General features: G+C 42.5%; 2 protein-coding genes and 1 non-coding gene across 3 annotated transcripts; 1 reads left to right on the top strand and 2 right to left on the bottom strand.

Annotated features, from left to right (window-relative positions):
* Positions 1 to 242: 242 nt before the first annotated feature.
* LOC121580225 (28S ribosomal protein S12, mitochondrial-like) lies at positions 243 to 1,722 on the bottom strand. Its single transcript, XM_041895273.2, is given in 4 exon segments — positions 243 to 613; positions 616 to 699; positions 1,406 to 1,456; positions 1,573 to 1,722. Coding segments are annotated over 3 exon segments (432 nt in total). The 5' UTR covers positions 1,455 to 1,456; positions 1,573 to 1,722; the 3' UTR covers positions 243 to 314.
* A 4,145-nt stretch (positions 1,723 to 5,867) lies between these two features.
* LOC121578910 (neuronal PAS domain-containing protein 4B-like) lies at positions 5,868 to 9,717 on the bottom strand. The gene is made up of 8 exons (XM_041893217.1): positions 9,543 to 9,717; positions 8,969 to 9,147; positions 8,737 to 8,845; positions 8,328 to 8,619; positions 8,122 to 8,231; positions 7,837 to 7,972; positions 6,103 to 7,706; positions 5,868 to 5,896 (listed from the first exon to the last, which is right to left on the bottom strand). Exons 1-8 carry the CDS (start codon positions 9,715 to 9,717, stop codon positions 5,868 to 5,870), a joined length of 2,634 nt encoding a protein of 877 aa, XP_041749151.1.
* A 2,379-nt stretch (positions 9,718 to 12,096) lies between these two features.
* Positions 12,097 to 12,169, top strand: trnaf-gaa. The gene has a single exon. It is a non-coding gene; the product is annotated as a tRNA-Phe (tRNA).
* Positions 12,170 to 13,288: the final 1,119 nt, after the last annotated feature.

Consider the following 13,288-nt stretch of genomic DNA (forward strand, 5'->3'; position numbering starts at 1 on the left):
ATCTAATCTGTTAAAATTGCAGCTATTTATTTCATTTTAATGAAACAGTATATAATGTAGTAATATCTCAAGATATTAAAATATTTTAATCTTATTTCATATCCTGTAAGAGATTTGCTCAATGATTCTGCTCAATGTGCTCATCTCTGGAAATAGCGTAGGGGTCTGTTGCTGAAGTCCGCAAAAGGTAATTACTGAAACATGGGATAAATCACAAGAGAGATCAATCACTGGGTCCAAGCCAAGTTTGAACTAAGACATTTATTACACATATATAACAAAAACACATTCCTTATCCCTCTCCCATGTCCCCATCAGTTATTTTTCTTCTTCACAACATGAGCACAGTCATATTTTCCCCTGACCACAGTCAGCTTGACTCCTGGCAGGTCCTGTGTCCTGCCCCCCTGCACCAGTACTACATTGTGCTCTTGGAGGTTGTGTCCCTCCCCGGGGATGAAGACCACTGCCTCCTTGCCATTACTCAGGCGGACTCTGGCACATTTACGGTTGGCCGAGTTTGGCTTCTTGGGTTTTCGGATCATTGTCTTCAGGATCACTGCCTTCAGCTGGGGGCGGCCGAACATGGCGCTGACACTCGGGGGAGGGGGGAGGGCTTTCCCCGGCGATGCATCTGATTCAGAGTAGCCATAGTTCTGGAGAGGACAGGTCCGGACCATTGGGATACAGACTGAGACACTAGTAGGGTACAAAGAGTGAGTAAGAGATCTGCTTCAACTTCTAATGTCGAGAGTAAACCGTAAACATAGCAGCTGGTCTGGGCCTAAATAAGATGCTGAGGAAATTCTGAAGTAGGGATGGGCAATCATCTTCGCAAAGGGGCAGTGAGTGTGCAGGATTTTGCTGCAGCTAAAGCAGTACCATACTTCATTCAACTTAGAAGCTTATCATCATCTGGTCTATAATAAAATAATTTTTGTCTAATCAGCTGTGTTTCCGCACACTGGCCCTCATAAGGTAAGATTCCCCACCCTTGCAGGTCTGAAGTCAAGAGCATGCATGTCAACCCTCTGTGTGTGCATGTGTTTTTGGTTTTACTATCCTTGTGGGGACTAGAAGTCCTCACAAGGATAGTAAAACAAGGAAGATTCAGACAAGTGTAGGCATTTCACTGGTACCCACAAGAAAAAATGCTATTTTAGGGTTTAGGGTTATAAATTAGGTTTAGGGTTTGGGGTTAAGGTTAGCAGGGAAAATAGGATTTTGAATGGGAATCAATCGATCGTTTGGTCCCTACAAGGATAGTAAAACAAACGTGTGTGTGTAATATGACTATATTGTATTATGTGCCATTAAGCAGACGCTTTTATTCAAAGCAACTTAGTCATGCGTGCCTACATTTTTCGCGGTGTGTGTGCAAAATAGGCAGGCATAATGAGGTTACCTTGCAGAAGTGAGGTCAACATTGGTCTCAGACTCCCCAATGACGCCATCCCTGCAAAAGAGACAAATATAGGATTTAAGGGAACCTGTCCGTGTCACATTGTTAACCTTGCAGCTAACCCTACCCTTTAGTCCAAAGCCATGTTCTACAGTATTTTCAAATCGTACCTGCTGATTTTCAGTTCCTTTCCAAGGACAAACCACCGACGTGTATTTTTAAACTATATAACAATTTGTATAATAGGGAAAATAAGAAATCATAACCCCTCTCACGCGTATGACCGCAGGAAGTATTTTATATTTTCTTCCGCATTGAGTGCGACGGCTTCCGTTGCAGATTTTATAACAGCACTACTGCCACCTACTGGCTGGTTACCCGAAAATAACAAAACAAACACCATGCGCATGAGTTGGCAAGAGGATAAAACAGTGATTGTGGATCTGATATCGATCATTTTCTGAACAAGCCCCAAGGTATCCTATATTTTAGAACCCTTGAAATAGGGTTGTGCTGAAGCTGGAGGGTAAGCCAAAGATGACAGATCATGCGTCTCACTAGTTCCTTATATTTGATAGAATGGTTTGTCTATGTTTATAATTGACAGGAAGAAAATAATCTAACAGTTGAGATCCACCACAGGTAGACCATTGCATAAGGTTATTTTTGTCAGGTGGATATAATTTCTTCACATCCATCTACCAGAAAGAGAGGGGAGTCGTTGTGTGTGTGTGTGTGTGTTTGTGTGCGTGCGTGTGCGTGTGCGTGTGAATGTCTATGTGTATGGTCCTGTGTGGAGCAGATTAAGTAGCAAGCGGATGCACAGCGAGGGAGAAGAGAACAGGAGTATGGTGTCAATGACTCATAAGGAGATGGTTACCATGAATGAGGTACTGAATGAACATGAGAATACAGATGTGTGAAAGAGGGAAGATGAAAGGAAAAAGCGAATGGCTTGAATGGATGAGTGGGAGGGAAGGGAGAGGTAGAGAGATAACAAGTGAGAGGGAGGGAGGGAAAAAAACATCTAAAGTCCGTCCTCCTTGTATGTCTTCCTACCCTTTTATCGCTCCTGTTTTTCTCTCATGTAGGTTCAGTCTATTTTCGTCCCTCTTCAATTTTCACAAGGACGGAAGGGCAGGAAGGATAGAATGAGAGAGCATTAGAAATATGAACCTCTTTCATAGAACTCAGCAGCGTTACAAGACCCAGTGGGTGTAAAGGGCCAGGAGGGTGGATGGTATTTGAGAATGAGGGTCATTTAATATAATTCTAGTTAATATATTAAAGGTTGCATCTGCCTTCCCAGAAGAGTGGAGGTTGTTATAGCAGCAAAGGGGGGACCAGCTCCATATTAATGCCCATGATTTTGGAATGAGATGTTCGACAAGCAGGTGTCCATATACTTTTGGTCATGTAGTGTATGTGTTGTGATAATTGCTTTGTTTGCTCTATAACCTGTTAGTTCATATGCCTTGACACCGTGACATATAGGCCTAAGGCCGAGACAATAAGAATACACAGTGGCAGAATAGATTCAACCACACCTTTGTTTCATCATATAACCGGAGAGCAACATCTGTCCGGTGAAGTCCACAAAGCATATTGCATATAATAAACAGTTACATGACCTACAGCATGGTCAAGCAAGTTAATGTTTCTGACATTTTCGGACTAGTAAAAAACTATTGATTTAGAGCCACGGAAAGTTACCGCAAGTCACAAAGAAAACAGCCGCTGCCTCCACTAATCCAGCACCATTTCAACTTCAACATTTGAACATCATCTAATCACCTATGCTTAGTCTAATACAGTGACAACTAAAAGATACCAAAACTATTTTGTCCAATCAACGTAAGCTAAATATGATGTGGCTGTTCATGGTAGCCTTCTGATTTCTCTGTGTGTGTGTGTGTGTGTGTGCAAATGTAGGCACATTAAAGCCTGTAACTCAGTATAGGATGCTGATTGTTCCCCATAGTCAAGATTGTGTGACAGGCGTCACAGTGTACGTCAGAAGTGTCCCTGACTCTCAGCACACAATAGAGAGGAGAGAATGAGGGAGAGAAGGAAAGTCAGGTGGACGGGTTATTGACAGAACTACAGTGTCTAATTCCTCAGTAAGGCACAAAGACTTTAAAAATATATATTTTAATTTGCTTTTCATTGGTATCCAAATACATTGGCAACAATAAAAAACACATTCATAATTTCCATCACTTATATTAAATATAATAGCTAATGTACTGGATGTACATTTTCTGATAAAATAAATACATCAGAAAGTGATATAATATATGAATGTAAAGCATATATTATTGGTACACTGGTAATACACACTTTTCACTCCACTTTTAGTCATTTAAAACATGTATTAAATAGATCAGTCAAACACAGTATGCGAAGAGCACATATGCTGAAAGACAACCCATCATGATTTTCAAACCAAAATGCATCCATTCAACAAAATAAGACCAAGTCAATTAACATGTAGAGTGCCTTGCAAAAGTATTTCCTATTTTGTTGCATTACAACCTGTAATTAAATGGATTTTTATTTGGATTTCATGTAATGGACATACACAGAATAGTCCAAATTGGTGAAGTGAAATGAAAAAGGTAACTTGTTTCAAAAAATTCGAAAAAATAAATAACGGAAAAGTGGTGCGAGCATATGTATTCACCCCCTTTGCTATGAAGCCCCTAAATAAGATCTGGTGCAACCAATTACCTTCAGAAGTCACATAATTAGTTAACTGTGTGTAATCTAAGTGTCACATGATCTGTCACATGATCTCAGTATATATACACCTGTTCTGAAAGGCCCCAGACTCTGCAACACCACTAAGAAAGGGGCACCACCAATAAAGTGGCACCATGAAGACCAAGGAGCTCTCCAAACAGGTCAGGGACAAAGTAGTGGAGAAGTACAGATCAGGGTTGGGTTATAAAAAAATATCTGAAACTTTGAACATCCCACGGAGCACCATTAAATCCATTATTAAAAAATTGAAAGAATATGGCACCACAACAAACCTGCCAAGAGAGGGCCGCCCACCAAAACTCACGGACGAGGCAAGGAGGGCATTAATCAGAGGCAACAAAGAGACCAAAGATAACCCTGAAGGAGCTGCAAAGCTCCACAGCGGAGATTGGAGTGTCTGTCCATATGACCACTTTAAGCCGTACAGAGCTGGGCTTTACGGAAGAGTGGCAGGAAAAAAAGCCATTGCTTAAAGAAAAAAATAAGCAAACACGTTTGGTGTTCGCCAAAAGGCATGTGGGAGACTCCCCAAACATATGGAAGAAGGTACTCTGGTCAGATGAGACTAAAATTGAGCTTTTTGGCCATCAAGGAAAATGTCTGGCGCAAACCCAACACCTCTCATCACCCCGAGAACACCATCCCCACAGTGAAGCATGGTGGTGGCAGCATCATGCTGTGGGGATGTTTTTCATCGGCAGGGACTGGGTAACTGGTCAGAATTGAAGGAATGATGGAATGATGGATGGCGCTAAATACAGGGAAATTCTTGAGGGAAACCTGTTTCTGTCTTCCAGAGATTTGAGACTGGGACGGAGGTTCACCTTCCAGCAGGACAATGACCCTAAGCATACTGCTAAAGCAACACTCGAGTGGTTTAAGGAATGGCCTAGTCAAAGCCCAGACCTCAATCCAATTGACTTCAAGATTGCTGTACACCAGCGGAATCCATCCAACTTGAAGGAGCTGGAGCAGTTTTGCCTTGAAGAATGGGCAAAAATCCCAGTGGCTAGATGTGCCAAGGTTATAGAGACATACCCCAAGAGACTTGCAGCTGTAATTGCTGCAGAAGGTGGCTCTACAAAGTATTGACTTTGGGGGGGTGAATAGTTATGCACGCTCAAGTTTTCAGTTTTTTTGTCATATTTCTTGTTTGTTTCATAATAAAAAATATTTTGAATCTTCAAAGTGGTAGGCATGTTATGTAAATCAAATGAATCAAACCCCAAAAAAATCCATTTTAATTCCAGGTTGTAAGGCAACAAAAAAGGAAAAATGCAGAGGGGGGTGAATACTTTCGCAAGCCACTGTAGATCAGTGTACAAAACAAGCTCTGTATCTTTATACATAAAACCAAACAAAATTGTTGTTGTGATTTGTACCATGTGATCTTTTGTGCTCAAATAAGCCTTCTTCCTCACTATGAGTGAATATAAATATGGCACTTTAAATTACCTCTTATGAGGTTACTTAGCAATAAAATCAATTAAAAGTAATGCATGTACAACTGAATCATCAGAAAACAGTATTATACAATATTGGATTTTAAGTATCCTAAATATAGATAGGAGAATATACATTTTCACTTTTCTGAATATTTTGTATACATTTACAGGAAATATTTTGTATACATTTACAGGAAAAGCTGCATCTTAAAATATGACAATATGCCATACTGAATGAAGTAAGTCACAGACTTATTTTAAAACGTAGGGTCACGCAGGCTTCCATCTGAAATGAAAGAAAACAACAAAGAAGAGTTAGTTAATTTAGTTCCGCAACCAGTATTATACACACTGAATTCTTAGTAGTCTCATGCATCTTATACTGTAAAATGGAAATATCTGATGAGACAAAGAAAAAAAATGTATGTGCCAGTGGTAATATAGCCTGCTGTCTTATATTAACATATGAGCATGACAAAAATGGCCCCTTACCTTGGTGAAAGCTTTGTGAATGCATGGTTGAGTGGGAGTTGATACAACTCAGGTTGTTACCCCAACACGGGGTGGAAGAGGCATCTGCATCAAACAGAGGTTCCATGGCCCCCAGTTCCTCCAGAAGGGACTGGGCATGGGGCAAACCAATGGTGGGGGCCGGATGGACCAAGGCAGAGGCACACTCCTGGAAGGCTGTGAGAGCGATGGCTGATGATGGTAGCGACGATGGAGGCCCCTCTGACACCTCCATATCCATCACCCTGATGACCATCATAGCTCCACCCACTGCCATGCAGTTACACTGCGTCGATTGGACGCTACAGAAATGTCTTACACCGATTGAAGATTCACCCTCGATGAGGCTGGGGTTACATCTGCTCACTGAAGTGAGTGGCGAGCAAGAGGAGGAGGAGTTAAAAGAGGAGGATGAGGGGGAAGAGGGAGAAGAGGAACATGAAGAGCGGGTCAAAGGGAAAGATGAGAGCTCCTCAATTAGGCTCTCGAGTAACAGACTCTCCTCATACAGAGAGATATCCTCTCGGCTTAGGGGCGGGTCTAGCCCCCTCCATGGCTGGCACTCACCTCCACAAGGTGGAGAGGAACTCTGGGATGTGGCCTGAAGGCCGGGTGAAGTCAAGGTGGATGGGGTCACTCTGGGGAGAAGCGGGTCACAGCAAAATCCCTCAGCTAAAGAGCTAATATATTTAGCCAAGAGAGAAATGTCCTCATTCTCTCTCTCCTGCTCTCTATCTATGGAGAGGAAGGAGCAGGGCGGGTGTGTGGGTGATGCCTCTGGGGTAAGGAGGAGCTCATTCAGAGGGCCATGGAAGGGCCTGTGGGGAACATCCACATACAAGGGCCCCATAATCTGTGGCAGGCCCATGATGGAGCATTCATCTCCCCCAAAACTATTGGTGGTGGGGGGCAGCTTTCTATGGGGCTCTGCTGGGAACAACAGCTCAGGATGATCAGAGGAGAAAGCCTGGGAGAAGGCTGGTGCTCTGTGTGCTGAGGTAATAATTGGGCATGACACAGCAGCATTGATGTGAACTAAATTGAGTTGCAGTTGCTCCCCAAAAGGAAAACCGCCACTTACAAGATGAGGGGTGTACGGGGGAGTGCATGCAAACTCCCCCATCTGTTGAGGGTGGGGCATAGTAAGAGGGGCAAGGGGCTTGGTGAGGGAGGAGGGGAGGGGGTCTGAAATATTGGTTAGGGATTGAGAGGTTATTCTCTGAGACAGAATATCAGACTCAGGGTCAGTCAGTGAGGCAGGAGGGTCCACAGTGGTTGGTCCAACAGAGAGATGGCTGGACTTTGGTTTCCACTGGTGTTGTCCTTCATGTGTCTCGGGGAAGTTCTCCTCATCCAGAGATGACAGGCTGGACTGAGGACCATAACCAACTGGCTGCATGGGCTCCTCACAAGCGCTCACACCAGACGTGGCAGTGCTGAAGTCTAAGGAGTGGGCAGACAGGCCACTGCTGCTGGGGGTGAAGACCTGGTCTGGACTGGACAGGCTCTCACCAGAACCCAAATACCCAGGGAACTGGTTCTGCTCCAAACACAGCTGCTGGCGTATTGACCACGCCTCTGACTCACTGAGAGAGAGAGAAAGAGAGACAGAGGAAAAGAGACAATCATTATTTGGATCTCACAGATATTGTATAGAGGCTATTATTAAAGGTTGGAGATTAAACAAATGGCATATGACAAGTGTAGCTGTGGTACCTGATGATGTAGTTGTGGCAGCTGATGGGGTGTTCTCCATTGTTCAGCTGGAGGACCATATAGAGCCAGACCCAGGAGTGGTCTGCTGCTTCCACCTGCAATACCATCTCCACCTGCCGCTCCCCTCCTTCATTTACTGCAGAGACAGACACATTCCCATGTTCACATCTGCTCACTGGTCTGTCTTCCTCATGTGTTTCTATTATTGGTTGTGTTGAAGTGTATTTTAAGTGGCTGTGGTGCCATAGTCTGGTTGAGTAGTTGTGTTATTGTGGGTGTACTCACATAGGATATGGTGCTGTTCAGAGGCATGGGAGAGATCCCTGGGATGAACCAGGCTGTACCAGGAGCGAGAGCGTAGAGACTCCACATCATAGCCCAGGTACACACTCACACTGGAGGGAAAAGGGAAGACAGAGTTGATAACATACCCCCTGTTCTCATGCCTATACTCAATTAAAAGTGTTTGAATGAACCAGGCTCATTCTTACCTGTCCTGCGCGTCCCAAAGCCTCATGTCCCTGTGGTGTTGAGAGTGGAAACAAGCTAGCAGGGAGGTGTGCTCAGGGGGTGGTTTAAGGGGGGCACTCTTGGCGATTGTGAGGTTAGACATTTTTGTCTTCAGAGGGGTACAGAAACACACCCATACTGGGTTGGAGGTCCAGTAATTAGAGACAGGGCAAGGTGGGGTGAGGCAGCGAGCTCTGACCAGCATCAACTTGTTCCTTGCACCTTGCCGCTGGATGAACTTTGTAGTATTGAAGCGACATCGAAATAACCTGTCTGGAGGAGGACAAAACAGAGATGTAAATTGATGTAGATTGATGTAATCTGTTGTAATTATAAGAACGGGTATACATTTGAGTAATGAAAGTCAGCACAGTAATGAGAGATGTCTACCTGTATCAGTAGTGGTTATTGGTAGACCTGCAATGTTGCTCCTCATGATAAAGTGGTCCATAGGATGGATGATATCATACACACTGTCACTCTGGGCAACCAGGTCCACCTGAATGAGAAAACCAAGTTGAGTGACATTGAATGAGACTTTTATAGGCTTATATACAAATACTTTCAGTGTATGGTATGTCAAAGTAACAACAGCCACCAGTTTGTAGCTTAGGCTACTCACCATACAATGTCCGAGGTTGTCGGCGACGTTGTCTGATAGATACAGAATTTTTCCGTCGCTTGTTAGGAGTAGCATGAAACCTGACAATTCGTGCATCAACCCCGAAAGCTCGTGAAAATACATGAAATCCATGGTCTCGTCTTGAAGAGCGTCTGTTTTTGGCAGCGAAAATAAGAGGTCTAACATTAGTTGTGAATATCTTCAATGAGACAAAAAAGCACAGAAGACATTCTAGTATTTGCATTTGATTCAATGGGGATGGTGTTCATACTAAAATATTACGCCTCAAACAGGTTGGAGTCACGAGCACTCTTTACTCACTGCAACAGACTACCATGGACAGCGCCAAACACATTCAGCACGTTGGACAGCGAAAGACTTGTAGGGTCATTATGTAAAAAATCGAACTATAGCCAAATAATAAAATAATAGATCAACTTCTAAATTACAGTGCATGATATGCTGCAGTAGTTGTCAAACATGCAAGTTAAACTGAAGTGCACCTGGTGACAAAAACCACAAGAGCAAAAGCAAGCTTTCTCTATTAGCCTAATCACACTTAATGTGAACCTACCTTGAGCGAAGAATACAGACTTTCTTGTGTACATGCAGGCAAGTGACATGATGTGTAGGTAGGAGAGTCGAGCTTTGTCCGTATCGGAGATGGGCAACAGTTCCTTCAGGTTCCGAATCTCTGCGTTGATTTGGTCCCTCCGAGCCTTCGATGCTCCTTTTGTGGACCGATTCATTGCCGCGTGCCTGTCTGAAACAGGTGTCCGTTCAGAGTTTGGAAGGTTTGTAGAAGACGGGGTGTTGTTCTGTCTCTCTACTTCATTAGAACGTTATAAATTGACAACAGAATTGTTAAAATGAGAATGACTAGTTTAACAGATGCGTTTGTATTGTCAATTAATTGTAATTTGTCTCTATCCGTTTTTATTATCCAGTTGCTCTACCCGGGGGCAGACGGCTGTTAGGGTAACAGTCTATGTTGACTAGTTGTGTCGTGATTATAAAGTCCATGAACGAGGATATTCTTTATATAGGCTGATGTTGGGGTGGAGAGGTGGTTGAGCAACCATAAGTATGAATAGAATTTGAAAGGAGATGGGGAGGGGTTGATTAGCATTGAGGACTGCATGCTCTCTCTGTTTCTCTCGCTCGCTGTCTCTCGCTCGCTCTCTCGCTCTCTCTCTCTCTCTCTCTCTCTCTCTCTCTCTTGCTCTATCAAGTGTCATAGAAAGCATCCATCTGTATATTTCAGCATGTTTTCTGCATGTGTGTACTGTGAGTGAGTGAGTGAGAGAGAGAGAGAGAGTGAGAGAGTGCGTGTGTGTGTTGACAAAAGCACAGGCACATAAGTGTTGTTTCCAGGTGAACTAAGCAAACACCTACACATTCCTCCTCCCTTCTCTCTCTGGCAAGAATTCAGCCTTGTACATGTCCCTTGCTTTATTCTTGCCTTGGTTGTTCAGTTTATTTTTAGAACATTGATTTGAGTAGAATGTTTTGATTGTAATGATACTCTATTTTTAGCTACCTCACTTTTCATACTGAGGTTGAGGTCAGCACCAATTACAGCTAAATTACAAAGGGTCAAGACTACATTTGTTCATAGAGTTGGAGTTACAGTACATTAGAGTGAAGATAATATATATCAGGTGTTGAAGTCAAACAGTATACTCTATTTAGAAATGTGGTATACTGTTTAACTGCAACCACAAATGAGACTACAGCCACCCACTTTTTCGTTACTGATTGCCTTACTCAACATTGAAGTGTCATCGTCATGTACTGTATGTCTGACCAACTGGATTCTCCTGTAATTATAAAAACATTAATAATCAGATAACGTCAGATAGATTGTGATTTTATTGGCTTCCGTTTGGTCCGGGGCCATGGGACACAGTGGGAACTACTGTTTGACATCCTGAGCACCCTGTGGAAATTTATGTTTTTATCGTGGGTGGTGTGGCCATCTGTTGAAACCACAATGGTGTTGAGTTATGGAGCATCTATATTCACTGATGGTGCAGGGCTTTGATTCACCCAACTCTTTAATTGTTATTTTTGCTATTTTGTATATAGAGACATTTCCCCATGTTATAGCATCTTTAGAGGTGTTGGCAAGTTTTTCTTTCTTTAACTCAGCATTTATTTCCTTCTCTTTCTGTATTCATTCATCAAGCACAAGGTACTTGTCACTTGCTTGTCTCCATCTTTGTGCCCATGGCAACAATACTGTGGTTACTTAGTAACCACATTGGTCCACAAATAGAGATGTGAGGAAAGGAATTATTCTCAAAGACACCATTTAAGCCGGCAGGTGATAACCACAATTTATTAGTTACAGGCGGATTACAGATAAGAGCAAGTATGTTGTCAGAGATGTAAAATACGATTTTTGAATATCTAATGCAATTTAATGTAGAGCGATATGATTACATGGACCACTGTCATCTCTTCATCATAAGTTCAGTTTAGGAAGAGCACAGTGTGATCTTTCCAGTAGAGAGAAATGATGTGTAACATGACCAAACATTATATTCCTCTGTAGAGTTTTATCAGGTAATGGTGGCACATTTGGCTCTAGTCATGATATGATTACATTTTCTCTAATGATATTACATTTTTTATGTACAAGCTAAATGAAAATAAACATAAAATCCTTCTTTCACTCATACTGTCCTACACTTTTTAAATGTGAATAGAACGATTATTCATATCCTTTTTCATGCATTTGTTAATTTATGTCTCTCCCTTCTCTTAATTGACTGATGATGACTAGGGACTCTTGAGGGGTGGGGAGAAAATTGCTCTCCACCTGACCCAGCTCAATTTCCTCCTCTCTGTACAGAAAATATAAAAATATATTTATTCACAGGAATAAATAAGCCTAGAAACCATTTCACGTCGGCATAGGTTAATAAAAGATGTTGGTGGTGAAGCTACAGTATATAATTGGAATATGTTGTGAGGATTTAGACATTTATTGTAAATATGTTATTATTATGCTCTATATACAAATGAGTCATTGTTCAGTGTCAACACGATTAATAATAACCTTTTAAGTCCTCTCTGGTAGGCTAATTCATGTTCAGACTAAATCCTAATGTACATTCATACTTGCAGAAATAGCTCAGTTGGGAGAGCGTTAGACTGAAGATCCAAAGGTCCCTGGTTTCATCCCGGGTTTCGGCATTTGAGTGTGATTTGACTGCAAGGAGCATACCCACATCTTTGTTTGATGGCCTTAATCTTGCCTCCTGTAGCTCAGTTGGTAGAGCATGGCGCTTGCAACGCCAGGGTTGTGGGTTCGATTCCCACGGGGGGCCAGTATAAAAAATTTATACACTCACTAACTGTAAGTCGCTCTGGATAAGAGTGTCTGCTAAAATGACTAAAATGTAAAATACTCTCCATCTACCTCAGACTGAGCCTGCTATGTGACCCGTGTCGCCCATGCCATGGCACCCTGTGATGAAATCCATCCAATCCCAGGTGTGCCCTGACAACATTACCCCCTGTACTACCCACCACCCACACCCATCTGCTTCTCCTGCCCACCTACATACCGTCTGTGCCTGGACTACCTGGCTCTCAGCTCCTACACTGGCGATGCCACAGAGGAATGCCCAACACTCTGGTACAAACATACCAAAATATACTCACACATTATCTCACATGCGTATTCTCATATTCTTATCTTTTCCTATTTCTTATTGTTGTTGCATTGTCGAGAAGGAACCTGCAAGTAACCAATTTTGTTGGACGGTGTATACCATACAGTATGTATCCTATACATACAGTGAGGGAAAAATGTATTTGATCCCCTGCTGATTTTGTACGTTTGCCCACTGACAAAGAAATGATCAGTCTAGGTTTATTTGAACAGTGAGAGACAGAATAACAACAAAAAAATCCAGAAAAAACGCATGTCAAAAATGTTATAAATTGATTTGCATTTTAATGAGGGAAATAAGTATTTGACCCCCTCTCAATCAGAAAGATTTCTGGCTCCCAGGTGCCTTTTATACAGGTAATGAGCTGAGATTAGGAGCACACTCTTAAAGGGAGTGCTCCTAATCTCAGCTTGTTACCTGTATAAAAGACACCTGTCCACAGAAGCGATCAATCAATCAGATTCCAAACTCTCCACCATGGCCAAGACCAAAGAGCTCTCCAAGGATGTCAGGGACAATATTGTAGACATACACAAGGCTGGAATGGGCTACAAGACCATCGCCAAGCAGCTTGGTGAGAAGGTGACAACAGTTGGTGCGATTATTCGCAAATGGAAGAAACACAAAATAACTGTCA

Source organism: Coregonus clupeaformis, chromosome 13, assembly GCF_020615455.1.
Source record: "Coregonus clupeaformis isolate EN_2021a chromosome 13, ASM2061545v1, whole genome shotgun sequence".
NCBI lineage: Eukaryota > Metazoa > Chordata > Actinopteri > Salmoniformes > Salmonidae > Coregonus > Coregonus clupeaformis.